A 20228-nucleotide genomic window follows, 5' to 3' on the forward strand; every position below is an offset into this window, starting at 1 on the left:
CTGAGAACAGAAAGGCGCTGTGATTTCCCACAGCATCAAGAGCCCCACCCCCACCCACCCCCCTCCCCCAAGCCTCTGGGGGATCATCCCCTGGCAAAGATGGGAGGGAGTGAACTCCTCGGGACACAGTAGAAAGTCACAGAGTGTCAGCTGCCAGTCCGACAGGGTGGCTGGAATCCTGATTCACCCACCTGCCTCCCAGCGCCCGAGAGGTGGGTTTACAGGAGGCCCAGACATCAGGGTGCCTGAGGACAGAGTTCCTGCCTGATGGGATCCAAGGCTGGTCTAGGAAAGTTCTCCTGGAAATAGCTCCTTTGCTATTATGGCATTCTGCGTCCATTCCTGCCCTACCGAGGGATGACAGCAAGGGTCTGCATTCCCAAGACCTCCAAGTGGGAGGAGCTGATGGGCTCTGAAACACGCTCTCAGATGCCACTCAGCATCAACAGCCGCCCCTCCTCCTCCGGGGGGGCCCTCTCGGGTTCAAATCCCTCCTCCCCGGGGCAGCCAGACCGAAGGAAGCTGGAAAAGGGGACAGAGTGGAAAGCACACTTCCCAGAAGAGGACATTTGGCTAAGGGGGCCGCGAATATGTCCAGAGGACAGATGTCCTAAGTAATGAGACTTTAATGCCGGAGCTAATGGGAACAGTACACGAGACCAAATGCCAAAAAAGCAAGGAATAATGAGTGTTTGGGAAGCCGGCAGAGAGCACACACTCCTCTCCCAAACGCCGGGGAGCAGGGCCAACCTTGTAGCCACCCAGAGCCTGGCTGGAACTCGGCCTCCACGGTCTCGAGGTGGGGACAGTGGCTCTGGGCCAGGGTGATCAAGGCGTCTCCTGTTCCTGTGATCAGAAGTGGGTGGGGGCTGGGGGGGTACTAGAAACAGGGCTCAGGAACCCCCCTCCCTGGGAGGGGGGACCTCACGCGAATGCCAAACTGCACAGGTGGTGGCGTCCATGTTCATTTTCTAGAGAAATGATTCCCACACCCACCTCAAGCAGGTAAGTGCCCCGGTCAGAGACCCTGTTCCAGAGCTGCAGGCCAGCCCCACCACCATGGCCACGACCAGGTCAACAGAAGTTTGGGAGGAAAGCCCGGGGCGCTGAGGGTTCCCCAGGATGCCTTCCTCTGAGCGAGCCTTTCAGGACAGAGGACCTGAGGTCACAAGAAACAGAGAAACACCTGGAAAGAATGAGGAATTAGGAAGCACGGCTAGGAAAACGGAAACGGGGGAAGGACAGGACCAGAGCGGGAAGTGGCAGTGAGCTGGCTGAAACTCTGTCTTGTGTGCACGGTGCTCTGGTTATAAATGGGGCAGGGAGGTGGGGGTGGGGGGCAGTGATAATGGAGCTGTTTCTGAGCCGTATGTCTCAGTAATTAAAACTGGGAATGGCCCGAGGTCCATCGTCTTGCCCCCAAATCATTTCTTCTCCCTAGTGCCCCTATTATTCCAGAGCTGGGACTCGTGCAGCATTGCCCCGGGGTTCTGCCAATACTGGAAAGGTCTGTTGTTTTTTTGTTTTGTTTTGTGTTTTGTGTTTTGCTGTTGGTTCTCCATTGGAATCGGGGTGTGTGGCTTTGGGTTTTTTGTTCTCTGATTTTTTACATTTTCTTTGCCTCGCCTTCGCTATCCTCGACCAATATAACCCATTCTTGAAAACAAGCCTTTGCACCGCACCCTGGTGGCCTTGTGCCCTGCAGGCAATGCAAGCGAGGCCACCAGCCCGGGTCTGCAGTACCCTGATCTGGGTGACCCGTTTACATCTGGGAAGATGAGAGCCAGCTGGCCCCCAAAGGAGATGGAGACTGGCACAGCTCTAGCCGTGCGACCTTGGACAAGTTACTAAGCCTCTTTGAGTTGATTTCCTCGTCTGTTCAATGGGCACCTATCCCCGGAGGGTGAAGGAAAGACGCACGGAGGCAGCTTAGGTCCAGTGCACAGCAGGGTTCCAGACACAGAGCAAGCCCTGGGGACTGAGCACTCTCCCAAGAGTCTCCCTACCACCCCCCCCCATCCCCCGCTTCATCCACATGACCTTGAGCCCTCAGCTAACCGAGGCCTCCGGCCCTCCTCGACACCAGCTCTCTGCAGGTGCACAGGTGACGGGCTCGTGTAGGCTTCTGGGCAACAAACCTCCCCACCATCCTGACCTTTGAGCCGAGGAAGCTGGCTCCCCAGCCACAGAGCAGGGCTGGCTCCTCCCAGGGTCCAAGAGTGCCCAGAGGCTTTGCCTCAGCCCACACAGCAGGAGGGCCACCTCACCGTCCCGCTAACTCCTGATGGAAAAGAGAAACATCAGCCCACCCGCCGTACCACCACCACGGCGCCCCCCCCCCGCCAAAAAACGCAAGAATCGGCCACAAACTGCCCCTGTGGCCCCTTGTCACCTGCCCCACCCTCGCTCCGCTTCTGTGACCAATCTCACACAGTGACTGTACTCTTGGGGGACCTGGGGGCCCAGTACACGCATGTCAGGAACCTACAGGCAATTCTCACGGGAAGCCCCACGTTCCTGTGCTTGCAAACATTTCTACCTCCTCGACGGCTGTCCGGCCCCGGTGGGGACCTCACGCGAATGCCAAACTGCACAGGTGGTGACATCCACGTGCAGGAAAGGGAGAGCACTGAGAAGCCCGGCTCTGACCCCAAGCCGGGCCGCATGCATTCCGAGGAAACTGGGTCCCTGTACCCTCAGAATCAAATGAGGAATCTAAATTGAGCTATCTGACTACTATCTCTTGAAGAAATGTGGGACATCCTTTTTTTCTCTTTTTCTTTTTTTCCCCTCCCTTTCTGGGCAGTCATTTGAACTATTTCCTGCATATTCAACTCCTTTCTTTTTCCAGCTCCCGCGAGGTCTGCCCCGACACACCGATAAAACGCAGAGCTGAATGTCCTACGGCCGGGGAGGTGCGGCCCCTGAGAAGTGGCCGCCACGGAGAGCCGGGCTCTGACCTGCGGGCCCCACCACTCATCACCCGAGCGCCTCTCCTGGGCTCGGCCTCTGGAGACAGCTGAAGTGGATCCTAGGACAGCGGGCCTCATTACTGGAGGCACTCTTTACTTCCGCCAATAACCAGTCGATCGCCGATTCCGCTCGTCGGCCTCCGCCCCGTGACTTAGCGCCTCTTACAAGAATCAGATTTTAGCCCAAGAGGATAAAAATGTGCCCCGTTACAGAGAGTCAAGATGACGTGCCATGGGCTCTGAAAACACTATGAGAACACTGTCCGGGGGAGAGTCGGCGCGTGGCCTCCCAAGGTGACTGCTTAGAAGGGGGACACGTTTCGGAGAGGTACACAGAATCAGGCAAAGGCTCCAAACTGCAGGCCGCGGAGGTGAATTTCATGTAATGGTCAGACCCAAATTTCCAGCCTCGTTAGCCACGTCCCTGAAGCCCCTTCAGCCCCCTCACCTTGTATCCACCTCGCCCCTGTGGGATGGTGGCCCAGAGCTGAGAAGGGGCAAGGCCCACACCAGTGAATGCGTTTCTGAGGCCCACAGAGCTGTCTTGTATGCAGGAGGCCATCTGAAATCACACGCACCTGGGCCCCAGGGGGGGTTGCCTGGAGGTCTCCTGGTCTCTGGCAAAACCAAAACTCGTTGACCTGGTTAGATTGGCCGCGTCCCCACCCATCTCTGGGAGAGAGAGAAAGCATTCAGACCGCACCTTCTGAATCACAGACGTCGGCCTCAGGTTTTACCTGATGGTCCACTGCCCTGGCTCACAACCTTCTGGCCTGCGGGGCATCTCCCTTCTTCGATGGTCTGCATTCCTTAGATCTTATCCAAGGATTGTGCTTAGGTCAGGTTATTGCCCTTTACAAAGGGGCGTGGGGAAAACTACAAGGCGACCGTGGAAGTGCGACGGAAATCATTTTAGGGGACCGTAAAATTGAATGAGGAGGGACCAAAGAAAGTCAGGGAAGCAAGAGAAGGGAGAAGGCCATTGCTCACATCCCTAAGTATCGGGAAGTTATCCGGTGTTGACTCAGAAACAGGTGCGGAGCGTAAGACAATAACAGGGTTTCCGAAACAGATGCATAGCGTTAAGACAATAATAGACGTTCACTGCGCAAGACAAGGCTGAGAGGCAACCAGGCAAGAGAGTGGGCCCGGGACGCAGAGTGGCCCTCGGCTTCCAGGTCAAGCTCACCACCCCCAGCTGTTCCCCCCACCCCGGGGCACTGTGATCTGACCTCCCTGTGGGTCAGCTGCCTCACTTATAAAATCAGGACGTTAGGCTGCTGACTTGGCCTGCAAAAAAATTCAACGGTTCTGTAACAGACCACAAAATAATGGAAAGAAGGTTGACCCCTGAGCAAACCAGGCAGGGGTTAGGGGCAATGACTCGTGCAGCTGACAACCCAGGGACAGGGACACCTAGACGGCTCAGCCCGCTGAGCGTGCGACTCTTGATTTCGGCTCAGGTCATGATCCCAGGGTTGTGGGATCGAGCCCCGGGTCAGGCACCGCGCTGAGCCTGGAGCCTGTTTGGGATTTTCTTTCTCCTTCTCTTCCTCTGTCCCTCTCCCCTACACTAGCCCTCTCTCTCTCTCTCTCAAAAATAAAATAAAAAAATAATAACTTGTTGGGGCGCCTGGGTGGCGCAGTCGGTTAAGCGTCCGACTTCAGCCAGGTCACGATCTCGCGGTCCGGGAGTTCGAGCCCCGCGTCAGGCTCTGGGCTGATGGCTCAGAGCCTGGAGCCTGTTTCTGATTCTGTGTCTCCCTCTCTCTCTGCCCCTCCCCCGTTCATGCTCTGTCTCTCTCTGTCCCACAAATAAATAAACGTTGAAAAAAAAATTTAAAAAAAAAAAATAATAATAATAACTTGTTAAGAAAATCCAAGTATGTTTCGAAGGGACACATGCATGCCAATGTGCAGCACTATCAACGATAGCCAAAGTATGGAAAGAGCCCACATGTCCATCGATGGATGAATGGATAAAGAAGGTGGGGTATATCTATACGGCAGAGTATTACTCAGCAGTCAAAAAGAATGAAATCTTGCCATTTGCAACTATGTGGATGGAACTGGAAAGTATTATGCTAGTCAGAGAAAAACAAGTATCATATGACTTCACTCATATGAGGACTTTAAGAGACAAAACAGATGAACATAAGGGAAACAAAAATAATATAAAAACAGGGAGGGGGACAAAGCATAAGAGACTCATAAATATGGAGAACAAACTGAGGGTTACTGGAGGGGTTGTGGGAGGGGGGATGGGCTAAATGGGGAAGGGGCACTAAGGAATCTACTCCTGAAATCATTGTTGCACCATATGCTAACTAATTTGGATGTGAATTAAAAAAAATAATAAAATAGGGGTGCCTGGGTGGCTCCAGTTGGTTACACGTCTGACTTCGGCTCAGGTCATGATCTCACAGTTTGTGAGTTCGAGCCCCGTGTCGGGCCCTGTGCTGACAGCTCGGAGCCCGAAGCCTGCTTCAGATTCTGTGTCTCCCTCTCTCTCTTCCCTCCCCCACTCACACTCTTGTCTCTCCTTCAAAAATAAACATTAAAAAAATTTTTTTAAATAAATAAAATAAATTAAAAATTAAAAAAAAAAGAAAGAAAATCCAAGTATAATTTCTGACTCCCTCCAAAACGTAACCACAACAGCCTACTGCTGACCAGAAATCTTACCGATAACACGGCAGTCAATTAACACGTTTCGTACATTGCACGCGTCATATATGGTAACCTTACGATAAAGTAAGCGAGAGAGAAGGAAATATCAAGAAACTCGTAAGAGAAAATACGTTTACAGTTCTGCACTGTCTTTATTGAAGAAAAAGTATCCTGAGGGTACCCGGCTGGCTCAGTCCGGACAGCATGTGATTCTGGATACGAGTGTTGTGAGCTGGAGCCCCAAGCAGGAGCGTGGAGCCTACTTTAAACACAAAACAAAACAAAACAAAACAAGTGCAGAATAAAACTAAAAAATTAATTAATTTTTAAAAATCCACGTATAAATGGACCCACACAGTTCAAACCAGAGTCATTCAAGGGTCAACTATATTACCATGCCTTTTCAGAATATTTTGGTTTCACTTCTTTCTTTTTTAAATTTCTTTACTGCTTATTTATATTTGAGGGAGAGAGAGACAAAGCGCGAGCCGGGGAGGGGTAGAGAGAGAGGGAGACAGAATCCGAAGCGGGCTCCAGGCTCTGAGGTGTCAGCACAGAGCCCGACGCGGGGCTCGAACTCACGAACCGCAAGATTATGACCTGAGTGGAAGTCGAACGCTCAACCGACTGAGCCACCCAGGCGCCCATGGTTTTACTTGTAGAGATAAAAAAGAACAAGAATGGACAGGCGCAATCTATCCTGAACGTGTATGAAATAAGCCTGTTCAAGGCGAAGGGACCGAGACCCTCTGAGGGTCTGCAGATAAACCAATCCCTCCTCCCGGTCTGCAGTACCTACTAGAAACGCGAGGTCAGAAATGTGACTCGGAAAAACAATGGGCTGGCGTTTCCCAACATAGAGAAAGGGGGTGGGGGGGATCACCGCAGAAGAAGATACTTCAAAGAACGAACTTAGGGGCGCCTGGGTGGCTCAGTAGGTTGAGCATCCGACTTTGGCTCAGGTCATGATCTCACAGTTCATGAGTTCGAGCCCCACATCAGGCTCTGCACTGACATTGTGGTGCCTGCTTCGAATTCTGTCTCCCTCTCTCTGCCCCTCACCCGCTCGCACTGTTTCCCTCTCAAAAATAAAATAAACTTAAAAAAAAAATTTTTTAATGAATTCAACGTAGACCCTAATATAGTCCTCCAGAACCACCCCCCCCACCCATCGCCACAGGATGGATGTCGTCAAGGGATACGATCAAGACCGCAAGACAAACCACACCTGAATTCACAATTTAAAAAGCAGATTATGCGGGGACTCAGTAGCCAGTGGCCGCTCTCTCCGAGCATGGTGGGGATTCTAAGTCACTACAGAAGAGGAGCCAGAAAGTTAAGATCTAAAGGCAATCAATCCTGCCAGGCCCTGGAGACATCAGGCAGTGCAGGGGGAGGAAGGACGAAGCTTCCTTTGGTGTGGTTCCCTTCTATTCCGTATCCTTCGTGGGCATGTCTGCCTGGGGCTGGTGAATTAACCTCTTTCCATCAGCACACTTTTTCAGCTGTCTGAACCACTGCTTCCTGCACAATGGATCTGAATCAACTGCACAGTCGATCTGATCTCTCATTAAAATAGGCTGAAAACAGTGAAACGGACTTTTTCCTCTACCCGTGTCCTGGCAGCCTAGCACTGTGGGTAGGCTCTTCCCAAGGAATGTGCTCAGAGCCTGGGGTGCGGCTGTGGGTGGGGAAGGGGGACCGATGTGCACGCCTCCTGGGCCGGGGCGGGGGGCGCCGGAGAGGGCAAAAGACAGCCAGCAACATGCCGGGCGGAACCCTCAAAGTGCCGGGTTTTTGAAAAGTAGTTGCGTGGCAGACGTGTTAAAATCAAGAATGAACTGGGGCATTTGGTGGCTCAGCCGGTTGAGCGTCTGACTTCTGCTCAGGTCATGATCTCAAGAGTTCATGGGTTCGGGCCCCTCGACAGGCCCCGTGCTGACAGCTCGGAGCCTGGAGCCTGCTTCGGATTCTGTGTCTCCCTCTCTCTCTCTGCCCCTCCCCTGCTCATGCTCTGTCTCTCTCTGTCTCTCAAAGATAAATAAACAAAAAAAATTAAAATAAAGAAACATTAAAAAAAATTTTTTTTTTAAGAATGAGTTCTGCTGGCCTCATGTGTCCAAGGTCACACACACCTTAGAGGCTTATACGTTCTGTGGTTATAAACAGAGCTGGCCCCCAGCAGGTGAGTGGGACTTGTCCGTGGAACGAAGGAATACACGTTGTGTCCACTTCTCACCCCATTACCTTCCCTAACCCCTCTTCCATGAGCCTTCCTGAACCCTTCCCCAATTTCACTGCTTTCCCCCGCAGAAACAGAAAACATTAAAGGGGGGCCTTCCATCCAAGGCAAGATTTTCTTTTTCCTGTCCTTGCAACTGCTCTGTTTGAAGTAAAACATAATAAAATAAAAAAGTTGACTCTCTGTTTAGATCGACTCGTTAGAATGAGCTCACAGTGCTTCCAAAAATGAGGGTGTTTGGGGGGGTGCTCTGACAATTCATGGCCCGGGAACCTACGAAGAGAACCTCACGAAATCAGCCAGCAAAGGGGTCCTGCTATTACAGTTACCGGGTCTGTGCACACAGAACAGACCTCTTTGGGTTTGTAATTAATTTGTAATTAATTTCTAGAGGGAGAAAAGGGGGAACAAAGGGTTCCCTGGCTTCTTCTAGAAACAACCAGAGGAGTCCAAAGACACAGGACCCTCCCGACGGCTGTAGGGTCACCTCCTGTCGCTTTTCCTTTCTCCTGGTGACATCTGCTCAGGTTCTTTGGCCCGCAACCCTGAGCACGACCCCCCCCAACCCCAAACTCCTCCACCCCCTCCACCCCCGTACAGCGGGGGGACCCAGGGCAGGTCTGGGTCCACCACCTTGAACTAGGTCACCCAAATGGCTTCAGACCTCATCTGCTAAGTAGCCATTAAAGCTATGGTTCTTCCCTTGGAGATTCTCATGTCGAGGACGCTAATGAATCAACTCTGGGGGAGGAGGAAGAAACAGGTTTGCATGTGAGATGCTCAGACAGGGCCGGCTGCTGGGTCAAAGCCCTGCCTCGGGCGGGCAGCCCTCACTGAGCAAAGAGCCCCAGGAACCAGGAAGCGATGCAGAGACCGCTCAAGAAGCATTCAAATCAGTGCCTGAGGTTTTACCAGCTCGAGCCTCAGCCCGGGGAAGGTGAACAGGGGAAGGCGAGGTAGAGATCCGGGTGGGAAACAGGCTTCCGGCCGGGAAAGGTGGGCACCCGGCATCCGGTGGCTCCCCAGATCCAAAGCACAGCTCTGCCTTTGATCCCTTTGGCCATCACTTTCTCCTCCCCGGGGCCCAGCTGAGTGTGACTTTGCTCATCTATCAGAATCACCGGAGAGCTGAGAGTTTCCCCTACAGACGCTGACTTCTACAGAAACAGGATGGCCAGGTCTAATCACTTCTGGAAAAGACTAAATCTGCTTTTCCCCTCGGGGGCCGGAGCAGTGAAAGCAAGCCCTGTTCTGAGGAATGTGTACCCTGGGCAGGCAGAGGGCTGGCCAGCCCGGGGCCACCAGGAGGAGGCAGATGGCTGATCTCAGGGCTGCAGCCTCCCTTCTCTCCTCCCTCTCACCCCTTCCGACCCTGCCACCAACACCCCTTTCAAGGAGGCGGTTCTCCTCCCTGGGCCCCAGCCCCTGCCGGCCCAGCTAGCCATCTACCAGAGAGAGGATCACGCCCTGGAATAAATTCTTTGCCTTTTTCAGAAACGGAAACGTCTCTGCTGAACTATTTCAAGGCACATGGAACCAGACGCACGTCCCGCTTCCTCCGCTGACCTCTGAAGAGTGAGCCTCCTTCCTCCTCCCCGCTCTGCCCTGGGGGGAAAACTCACTACCGTGGGGATATTGATCTCTTCCCTTTTCCCTACCCTGGTTCCCAACAAGACCAGCTGCGTGAAAAACTCCCCAGGATGGCAAGCGGTGACCTCTTAAAGTGTGAGCAAAGTGAAGCAACTCATGGGAACACACCCAGGAGTCGGGGAGGAGCAACCTTCAATGTGCACACTCACCCTGACACGCCTGGTGTGTGTGGGGGGGGAGGGGCGGGGGGCGGAGATGGGATGCTGTTGTGCCTGAGTCACCCAGGGCCAGACACGGAGTTTCCCCCCTGCTGCCCAAGGTCACTCATGGAATGTCCTCGATGAGTAGCTCATGCTCCGTCCCCTTCCCCCAAACACAGAGACAGGCATCATCCCCTACTTAACAAGCATCAGTATGGTGGTTTCCAAAGCCTTGAGCAGGCAACATTGCAGCTGCTGGAAGAGGTGCTGTGAACTGAATAAAATCAGGAGGTGAATTTGAGGCAGAAACGTCCCCTATTTACATAATGGTCTGAGGCTGAATTCAGCTCCCTTACCCTGGTCACCTGCCTTCCCCGACCCCAGAGACAAACTGCTCTAATCGCATCACCAGTCACGGGGCCATCCACCCACACACAGACCAGCACCCTAGTTTGGGGTTGGGGAAGGGGGTCGGTGGGATGGGGAGGGGAAAAATCACCGAGAGGGACAGGGACATCTCCAGGGTCACAGGCCTGGAGAACACAGGCCAGCGCCAGCATCCAAAGGCCGTCAGCATCCTCCCAGGTCACGATGACTCAATTCAGGTCATCAAGGTCAGGGCAGGGGAAGGCTCCGTCTAAGAGAGCACAGAACAAAGGCTCAGAGAAGAAAGAAACCCAAAGAAAGGTCTGTGGGCACCAGCCAGCAGGAGGCCACAGCCATAGTGGGAAGGTGGCGTGAGAGGCCAGGAGCCCAGGAGAAAGGTGAAGAGGCCTGAAGGCACAGAGAGGGGGACGATTTGGACCAGGACCACCTGCTTCACAGACAATTCCTTCTCTGCTTTCCAAGAGGAGCCAAGAGCGAGAATCCAAAGGGGACACCGGCTGACTACACATCATTGTCTCAATCCCTCCATCAGCCCCCAGGACCAGCCAGGCACAGACTCACTACCTGGAAGAGAAGATGGGGTGCAATGGGGGGGTCAGTGGCACCTTGGGGTGACGAGTGAAGATTACGAACGGTTTTGGAAGCACCCAGTCCTGACACCCAAGAATGTCACTGTGTAAGTACCCAAACTTCGTGCTTCTGACTCCATAAAACCTGCCAGGGAACATCATCTTTTCTCAACAGCTTTAAAGGAAGAAAAAAAAAAAATCATGCCCAGAAATTTCTATCCTCCTTTCTTTCTCTTCGTCAAGGTACCAGTGATTTACGTCCACAGCGGCAAGGGAAGGAGGTTTCCAGGCCAGAAGGATAACCAGCAGAGTGTAGAGATGAGCTTCAGGTATATGGCTCAGGGTGGGGACCGGCTAGGCAAACTCAGAAACAGGACGGGTCAGCGGGAGGGGGGTCCCAGTTACCAGCCGGTGCCCGCACCATGTGCCAAAACCAGAGGCAGGTCCTGGGGCACGGTTTGTTTCCCCGAAAGACTCTGCTGAACCAAGTCTGGTCATTCATTCATCACCACCACCAGGGGACTAGAAACAGAGCTAACTCTGCCTCCCCTGGGTGCATCGGTCCCCGAGCGGTGAAGACAGTCTGGTTTCCCCGTTCTTTGGGCTCCAACCTCCCTAAGGACTCACTGGGGGCTAGGGTGGTGGGGTGGGAGGCAGTCAGGGTAGGACCAGGCACTAGCATATTCTGTGCTCTTGGCGTAAGTTTTGGTAGGAGGCTTCCCCCACCGCCCCCCTAACTTAAGCTGGAAACGCTGCCCACCAGGTTTAGCACAGCAAGAATGTTCACTCGGAGAGTTCTGCCTACAGGGTTTGAAAGAACAAGTCCTCCAATCTCCACAAGAAAACGAGCATCCCATTTGGGCAGGATGTAATGAAGAGAGACCATCTGCCCTTGGTCCACTCGGAAGGGATAGATAGATCTTTACCCCTTCTCACCCCGGGGTTGGGGGGGGAACATCCTTTCCGGATCACCCCCAGCTCTCACACCCAGAGAACATGCGATTTATACTAAATCGCTTGGTACTCTCTCCTGTCAGCTGCCGGCATTGTTCAGAACCCTAGACTGAAAGACACTGTGCTGGTTCCACTCAGAAAACCGAATGCAAGAGAAACCTATGCCAAAGTGCCCACTTGCCTGGAAAACTGAACCCTGGACCGCCACCGCCGCCCCCCTCCCCCAGTCCCGCCCGGCCATCCAGAATTCTACAATTGGTAAAATTCTTATACTCCAACTCCACGAGTTCCACGGCTCCTTACTCTGCCCCTGCCACCAAAGCATGCGTTCTGGGTTCTGCAGAAATGGTGAAAAAAGGAAAGAGGGCTGTGATTTATCGCATGTCAGGGGAGCAAGGGAGAAGCTGGGTTTCGGAGAGCCAGAGAGCTGTGGTGGCGACGCCGCCGCCGCCGCCGCCGCCGCCGCCGCCGCCGCCGCGGCCGAGGGTGAATGAAGAAGGGCCGGGCCGGGGGGACGCGCGACAGGAGGGAGGGGCGAGGCGAGGCGAGGCGAGGCGAGGCGGCGGGAGGCTCGGGGAGCGGGACCTCTCACCTGTGGATGTTCATCTCCCGCGGAGGGCGGTGGGCCTTGTCGTAGGACACCTTGGCGAAGACGCCGGCCACGATGACGAAGGCGATGACCCCGCAGGTGATGTAGACGGTGAAGTTGGTCCTGTCCTTCTCCGGGTCGTACTTGTTCTCGGGCCCCGGCGACACCACCTTGGTGCTGGGCGTCTGCACCCACACCGGGCTCTGGTAGTTGGTGCACTGGCGCTGGTCCAGCTTCTCGTGGCGCTTCTTGCAGCAAAAGCGGTAGTAGCAGGTGCCGCAGCAGTACAGGTACCCGCTCTCGCTGTTGTTGCACTCGAACTCCTTGTCGTACTGGCCGCTCACGTCGTAGTAGCCCCAGCACGTCTCGTAGGTGACGGCCGCGCTGGCCGCCGCCACCGCCGCCGCGGGCTGCCCCCGCCGGCTCCCCGCCTCGGGGCCGCCGGGCGCCCGGGCGGTGCCGTTCAGCTCCCGGCCGCCCCGGGCCAGGGCGCCCCCGGGCCGCCGGCCCCCGACGGCAGCGGCGCCGGCGCTCAGGGTCCGGTTGGCGGCGCGGCCGCGGGCGGCGCGGGCGCCGGGCAGCAGGTGCAGGGACTCCAGCGAGAGCAGCAGCAGCAGCAGCAGCAGGAGGCGCCGCAGCGCCATGGCGGGGCCGGGCGGGAGGGCGCGCGGGCGGGCTTCCGCGGCAGGCCGCTCCCCGGCCGCCGGGCTCCGAGGGCGGCGGCGGCGCGGGCGTTCAGCGGCGCCGGGGCGATGGCGCCATCGGGGCGCGGGCGGCGGCGGCGGCGGCGGCGGCGGCGGCGGCGGCGGCGGCGGCGCGCGGTGCGCACGGACCGGCCCGGCGCTGGCTGCTCGGGCGCTCACGCTGCGCGCCGGCTCCGCGCTCCCCCTGCGGGCTCGGCGCGCCTCCCGGGCAGCCCCATCCCCCGCCGGCGGCGGCGGCGGCGGCGGCGGCAGCGGCGCGGCTCAGGCGGGACCTGAAGCGCGGCTCCGGGCGGCGGCGGCGGCGGCGGCGGCGTGGTCCCGTCCGGGCGGGTCCTGCGGGACAAGACGGGGAGCCGGTCACGGGGCGGGGCGGGGGGCGGGGGGCGGAGGGCGCGCGGCGGGCGGGGAGGGAGCGCGCCGCCCTCGACGAGCCGGGCTCGGGGCCGGAGGGGCGCGGAGCCCGCGCGGCGAGACGGGGGGCCCGGCGGCCCTGCGCGCCGGCCACCGAGGGCGCACGGGCCGCCTGCCCCGCAGCGCGCTCCCGCCGCGGGCTGGCTCCCCGGGACGGAGCGGGCTGCGGCGGGGGGCGCGCGGCGGCCGGCCCTCACTCACTCACCATGCCCGGCTGCGACTGCAGAGGCGGCGGCGGCGGCGGCGGCGGCGGCGGCGGCGGGAGGGAGCGCAGCGGCCGGAGCGCGTGCGGGAGGGAGCGAGGGAGACACACGCACTCACACACCCGCACACGCGGGAGCGCCGCGAGGGGAGGGGAAGGCGGCCGCTCACCGCCGCCCACGTTTACACGCCTGGGGGGGGGGCGGCTCCTCTTCGCCGCTCCCCACTCTCGGCGGCACTTGAAGCTCCGCGTCACCGAAGCCCAGGACTCCCGTTATTGGAAACGGCGAGCCTGGAGGCGGAGAGGGGGCCGGGAGCGGGGCGGGAGCGTCCCCTCCGGAGCCGGCCCCGCGGCTGGGCCAGACCTCCGCCGCCTTTGCCCCGCGCCGCCCTGGGCGCGGGTCCCACCTTCCCCGAGTCCCGCTCGGGGACTCGGGGATCTGCAAGCCTTTGCCTCTCCCTAGTGGCGACGCTCGCAGCGGCGGGAGGAGGCCAAACCCATTGCTACAGGTCCCTAAACTGAGGCCAGGGGTCAAGTGGCTTGTCTGAGGTGGTAGGGCTGCCTGTGAGCGGGGCCTGCGGTCTCTCGCCCTGACTCACTCTCCTCCCCCCCCCCGCTCCCAGGACCCCAACCGCAACCCTAACACAGGCTCAAGCCGCCCCCCGCGCTGGGTGGCACCTTTTATTGGCCTCTTTCAAGGACTTTTTCCAGAGCGTTGAGGCGGAGTTGGAAGAAGCTGCCTGAGCCTTAAGACTCAGCTTTGAAATGCATCTGCTGTAGGTGAAGGAGGGGGGGGGGGGGGGGGCGTGCGGAGAGAGAAGTGTTCCTGTGTGATTGCCCATGGGATCTGTGGAAAGGAGTCCCGGGTCCAAGTCGAAGCCTTGAGGCCACCTCAAGAGGGAGTCATAATCATCATCTTTGGCGTGTGTCCATGGAGGAGATGGGGGAAATGAGAACAAAAAGCAGCGGCCACTGCCAGGATTCTGCCTGTGTGTCCTGACCTTTTGTGCAAGTGCCGGGGTGGCTTAGGTTGAAGGCAGGGGCCGTTGTCAAGAGCGTGGGCCCTGGAGATTGTGGGAAGGCTGTTAGGTCCGGCTCCTGCGTGATCCGAACTGAGGATCCCCCGTGCCAGAAAGGCAGAGAACCGCTCCTTGGAACTCCAGAATGGATGAATGGGAGAGCTGGAGCCCAGATTCCAAGGCACCAGGGGCGGATTCTGGGATGCCCCTCCCTCCCTCTTCTTGTGCACTTGCCCCCACGCCGTTCCCCCCACCCCATTCCCTCCACTGCAGAACCCTCCAGACCTATTGGTGGGTTCCGCTCCAGGGGAGGACACTGTCAGATTGACCCAATCGCTGGATCTCTTAAGCCGACCGGAGTAAGGACCAGGGCACAGAAGAGCAATCTGGAAGCTGTTCTCCTGATGCAGGTAAAAGTTGACGAAGGGCTGAAGTCGATTATGGGTAGTCGATGCCCATGGTGAAGACAAGGGCTTCAAGCTCCAGAGAGCAGACAAGAAAAGATATACATTTGGAAATCATAAGAACATATTCTTGACTTTTAGACTATGTGCAATTTTTTTTATTTAAAAAAAATTTTTTTAATGTTTATGTTTATTTTTGAGACAGAGAAAGACAGAGCATGAACGGGGGAGGGGCAGACAGAGAGGGAGACACAGAATCGGAAGTGGGCTCCAGGCTCTGAGCCATCAGCCCAGAGCCTGACGCGGGGCTCGAACTCCCGGACGGCGAGATCGTGACCTGAGCCACCCAGGCGCCCCGACTATGTGCAATTTTTAAGTCACTTCCTTTCCTCTCCCCTGAGCTTTCGCGGCCACCTCCCCGCCCCTTCTTTTATTCCAGCATTGCCTACCCCACATCTGGAAGCAACCTAGCAATGGGTTAGAAGCGTATCTTCCTCATGTAGAACTTTAATAAGATTTGATTGGTGGTACTAGTGAGGGAAATGGGTTTGGTTCCTCAGATAGTCCCACCCGCAAATGTGATTTGAACCCCTGTGCTCACAGATGGGAATGTCAACAGACTCACAGAAAATAATGGCATCTCAGGATTGGATAGGATCTTCAAGGTTATTCACTCCAACCCTCACTGCAGTGCATTATATTTCTTTTTTTTTTTTTTAAGCTTTACTTATTTTTTAGTAATCTCTACTCGCAGCATGGGGCTCGAACTCATGACCACAGGATCAAGAGTCTCACAGTTTGCTGACTGAGCCAGCCAGGCACCCCTGCATTATATTTCTTATTGGCACTCCCAGCCCTCCTCTTCTGCCCTTCGTGGTAGATCAGGTTCGTTGCCTACCAACATCCATTTGCCCACCAGCATCCATTTTTCTATTTTCTCCTTCTGGTTGCAATACCTGAATTGTTGCCCATATGAAAGTATCCTTCCTTTGTGGGTTTAACTCATTAAAAAGTGCCAGAGAAGAGTTATCTTTTCAACACCTGCACCGACTTCAGCCAGCCAGCCCACAGGCTCAAGAAAGTGACCCAATCTCTGGCTCTAGAAGGTAAATCCCTATTGGATAGATCCCAATTATGAACCAACCATGATAATTCCCCCTGGGCCAGTGGTTGGTTAAGAATGAACACGTGATCTATTTCTGGCCAATACAAACTGAGGAAAGCGTTGGGAGATGCTGGGGAAATGATCTCGCTCTCAAAAATGGTGAGAATTCCTCTACTTTTTTGAGTGTTGTATCTGTGAATGTTCTGACCTTGCAGGGAGGTGGAGGGTGGGGGGCAACTAGTTCTTAATCAAAGCTGATAACTTCCTTTGATAATCATCAGGGCCGCTGAGTATCTCTGCCTCCCGGGCATATATTAGAATTGTAATCTCTGGCCCATTTGTGAGTAGGAGGGTGGACAAAACGTGGGCAGAAATGATGTATGTTATTTCCGAACCAGAGCATTTCATCAGCACTTCCAGACCCTCCGTAGAATTCTCATTTTCTTCTGGCATGGTGATTGGCAATGTGTGGGCGTGGCTTTGTCAGCCTGTGACTGATGGCAGTAGGGACAGCCCCCCAGTTTACAGAAATGGTGGCCGGCCATGGACGTGAAGTAAAACTAGACGTCTGCTTCTTAAATTTAGCCACTGGAGTTGGGTCTATTTTCACAGCATATCCTAGCCCATCCTGACTGATACACCGAGGACGACAGACGGAAAGACGGAAGGAGCATTACTGAGCCACTCACGGAACTGCGCCCAGGGCTCCCACAACTCTGGTCTCCCAGTCATGCGAAATTATTAAATTCCCTTTTACGGAAGCCTCTTTGAATCTAGAGTTTCTCTAACATGCATCCCAATGCATCCTAATGGACATATCCGGTATCTTGTCTCCACTCTGACTTTCTCTAGGATTTCTACTTATGCAGCTTGGTACTGATCCTACCCTTGCCATGGGATCTGGTTTTCTCCTCTATAAAGTGGGATGCTAAGCGGAGGCAGTGTGTCTAACAAACGACCACCGTTGTGTCTTCCCACCATGAGTCTTTACCATGGCCTCCGAGTGTAACCATGGCCTCATGGCCCTGCCCGATCTGGTCCCCTGCTACTCTTCTAAGCCCCTGTCTTACTGCTTGTTCCTTACTCCCTCCCGCCACAGTGACGTCCTAACCCGTCCTCAAAGCCTTTGCAGTCACTCAGTGCCTGGACCCCTTCAAGCCCTCGATGTCTACAGGGTTCTTTCTCCAACGGCCTGATGAATATAGCATAACTATCCCACCACTATCTGCTTTCTTCTTCCATCATGGCTACCTCCTCTTCACCATGATGCACCACGGCATTTATCACCAAGCGCTACACACCCATTTAAATATTTTCTGAAAGTTCTCAGGGGCGCCTGGCTGGCTCAGTCAGAAGAGCATGTGACTCTTGATACTGGGGTCGTGAGTTCAAGCCCCATGTTAGGTGTGGAGATCACTTAAATGAAACTTTAAAAAATTTTTTTAAAAAGTTCTCTTCTTACCTTCCACTGGAATGCTGGCTCTTGCTTGAGCTTTGCTACTGTTTTGTTGACTGCTGTATTTTCAATGTCAAAACACTGCTTGGCACACAGTAGACTGTGGTGGACACAGAAGGACACATCTCCAGCTGTCAGCTCCTCTAGGGACAGAGGCTTCTCCTCCAGGAACACAGGCTTCCTTCCCTGAGTGGCCCACATCCAATGACTAATCAAGTTGGAAAGTACAAAGGCCTAGCTATTTTAGCTCAACGCAGGAACTCTGATGGGCCACGTTTTCTCCAAAGATCCAGGCTCCCTGTGGCCAAGGTTTTGTAGGGCCTCTGTTGCATTTGCACCGTCCTGCTTCCTCCCCTGAAAAGGAGCCTGTCAACATTTGTCTCAGCCTCTACTTCAAGAGATCCGAGCATACACCAGGGGCTTTCAGTAAATACGTGTTGAATGAATGAATGAATGAATGAATGAATGAATGAATGAGTCTGTGCTTCCCCGCATTCCCTCAGTGACATCCCTGTAGGTGACTATATAGCTTTTGCTTTAGGACATCTAGTGACAGCTTAGAAACTATCTTCTCAGGCCGTTAATTTCAATGCTAGACAGTTCTAACGGCTGAAAATTCGAGTACATTGGATTTTTATTGTTGTTGAAGAGGCCAATCAATGTATTGGTTCAGACCAAGCTTACAGTTGACTAGAGTCTGTTCCACACCTGTACGAGTTAGGATGACTTTTGGCATCCACGTGAAATCCTTCATACGTAGGTTAGTTAATCTTACGGATTGGAGCCCATGATGCCAGCTCTTTGAGCATTTGGGGAACTTGTCATCTGATATGCTATTTCTCCCAACATTCTTTCCCCCTTTTGTTGAGCCAGAGTCTCAAATCTTTATTCAGAGGTTTAGCCTCCATCACTCTCATTTAATGGGATCTGCCCGGGGTTCCACAGGACCCAGGTTTAAGCCCCACAGCACATCTTAACTCTTTATTTGGGAGACCCAGAGAAAGTAAGTCAGTGGCAGAAGCCCATAGAATAACCGGGAACTTATGTGGGCAGGACTGAGAAACGTGATCACTCCTTTCCCCTGAGAGGAAGCCAGCATGGCATCAGGACAGCCATCTTGCCCTGGGAAGGGAGAACCCAGAGCTGCTCCCGAGGAAGGAGCCAGCAGCATACTGGGCTGAGCCAAGAGATGGAAAGAAACACAGTCTCGTTGGCACCATTTGAACCTGGAATCTCACCCCTTGTGAAGTCTGCCTACCCCTGCACTTTTACATTACCTGAGCCAATGTATCCCCACTTTAATTAAGCTCTTTTCACTGGATTGTCTGTCTGCAATTAGAAGCATTTTAACTGATACGGCTGACCTCACAGTTGATCAACATGACTCTATGGAAGGGTAATGTGTTCTGTCCAAAATATCATGAAAACATGTATGCAGATGGGAAAGAAAGAAAAGGAAGGAAGGGAGGGAGGGAGGGAAGAAGGAAGGAAGGGAGGGAGGGAGGGAGGGAAGAAGGAAGGAAGGGAGGAAGGGAGGGAGGGAGGGAGGGAAGAAGGAAGGAAGGGAGGAAGGGAGGGAGGGAGGGAGGGAGGAAGGGAGGGAGGGAGGGAGGGAGGGAGGAAGGAAGGAAGGAAGGAAGGAAGGAAGGAAGGAAGGAAGTCATGTTTGCTACTATCTCTGATTAGAGAGATGTTAGAGAATGCCAATTTAGGTCATACTGGAAATGGAAAGGTCTTTTTCAGACCCTTTCCAAAACTCAAAGCAATTGCTGTAGTGAAATAAGAGAGACTCCAAACAGGAAGCAGAAGAAAGGGAATGCCTTGCTCCGGCATTCCCCACCTAGAGATGGAGTGAAGGAAGTTTGCATCCTGCATAATTAGAATTCTAGAACTGTGGCTTTTTTTTTTTTTAATTTGGGGGGGGGGGGCGGGCATGAGCGAGGAAGGGGCAGAGGAAGAGGGAGAGAGAGAATCCCAAGCAGGCTCCAAACTCAGTGTGGAGCCCACTGTGGGGGCTCGATCCCACGAACCATGAGATCATGACCTAAACAAAACTCAAGAGTCAGATGCTTAATTGACTAAGCCACCCAGTGGCCCCAGAACTGCATCATTTTAGAACTGGATGGGTACCTAAGAATTGATATCCTCTGGACTCTTCGCAGCCTGTATCTGATCAACCAAGAATGACCTCATGTTACCTCTACGGCTAGCCTGGCCTGGGATCACCTCTTCTCTGCATTCATTTATTCATTCCTTAGCATTTATTCTGTCTATCGGTCTTTCAATGAATATTTAATGGGCCCTGCTAGGTGCTAGTCAAAATACGAACAAATAAATTAGGCTTTCTGACCTGCTATCCAGAATCCTACTTAGGGCCTCATAGAACTGCCTTCTCTCTACCACATACCAAATGTTGTCTAATGACTGTTTGTGGCCCTCCAAAATGTGTACATTGACGCTCTATCCCCCAATATGATGGTATTGGGAAATGAGATCTTTGGGAGGTAATGAGGTTTAGATAAAATTGGGAGGGTGACCACCCACCCCAACTGAGTTAATATACTTATAAGAAGAGAATACATGGGGCACCCGGGTGGCTCAGTCAGTTAAGCGTCTGACTTCAGCTCAGGTGATGACCTCGCGGTTCGTGGGTTCGAGCCCCACATCAGGCTCCGTGCTGACAGCTCAGAGCCTGAAGCCTGCTTGGGATTCAGTGTCTCCCTGTCTCTCTCTACCCCTCCCCCGCTCATGCTC

General features: G+C 54.5%; 1 protein-coding gene across 3 annotated transcripts in view; it reads right to left on the minus strand.

Annotated features, from left to right (window-relative positions):
• SHISA6 (shisa family member 6) overlaps positions 1-12817 on the minus strand; it is a 278481-nt gene extending 265664 nt beyond the window's left edge. For all 3 annotated transcript variants that reach the window (XM_047089663.1, XM_047089662.1, XM_047089661.1), the window contains exon 1: positions 12177-12817. In XM_047089663.1, the coding sequence (XP_046945619.1) occupies positions 12177-12817 (641 nt within the window). The remainder of the gene's footprint in view (positions 1-12176) is intronic.
• Between the last annotated feature and the right edge of the window lie 7411 nt (positions 12818-20228).

Source organism: Lynx rufus, unplaced genomic scaffold (assembly GCF_022079265.1).
Source record: "Lynx rufus isolate CCGP_SWC_20201006 ecotype Redwood Valley unplaced genomic scaffold, mLynRuf1.p SCAF_28, whole genome shotgun sequence".
Taxonomy (NCBI): domain Eukaryota; kingdom Metazoa; phylum Chordata; class Mammalia; order Carnivora; family Felidae; genus Lynx; species Lynx rufus.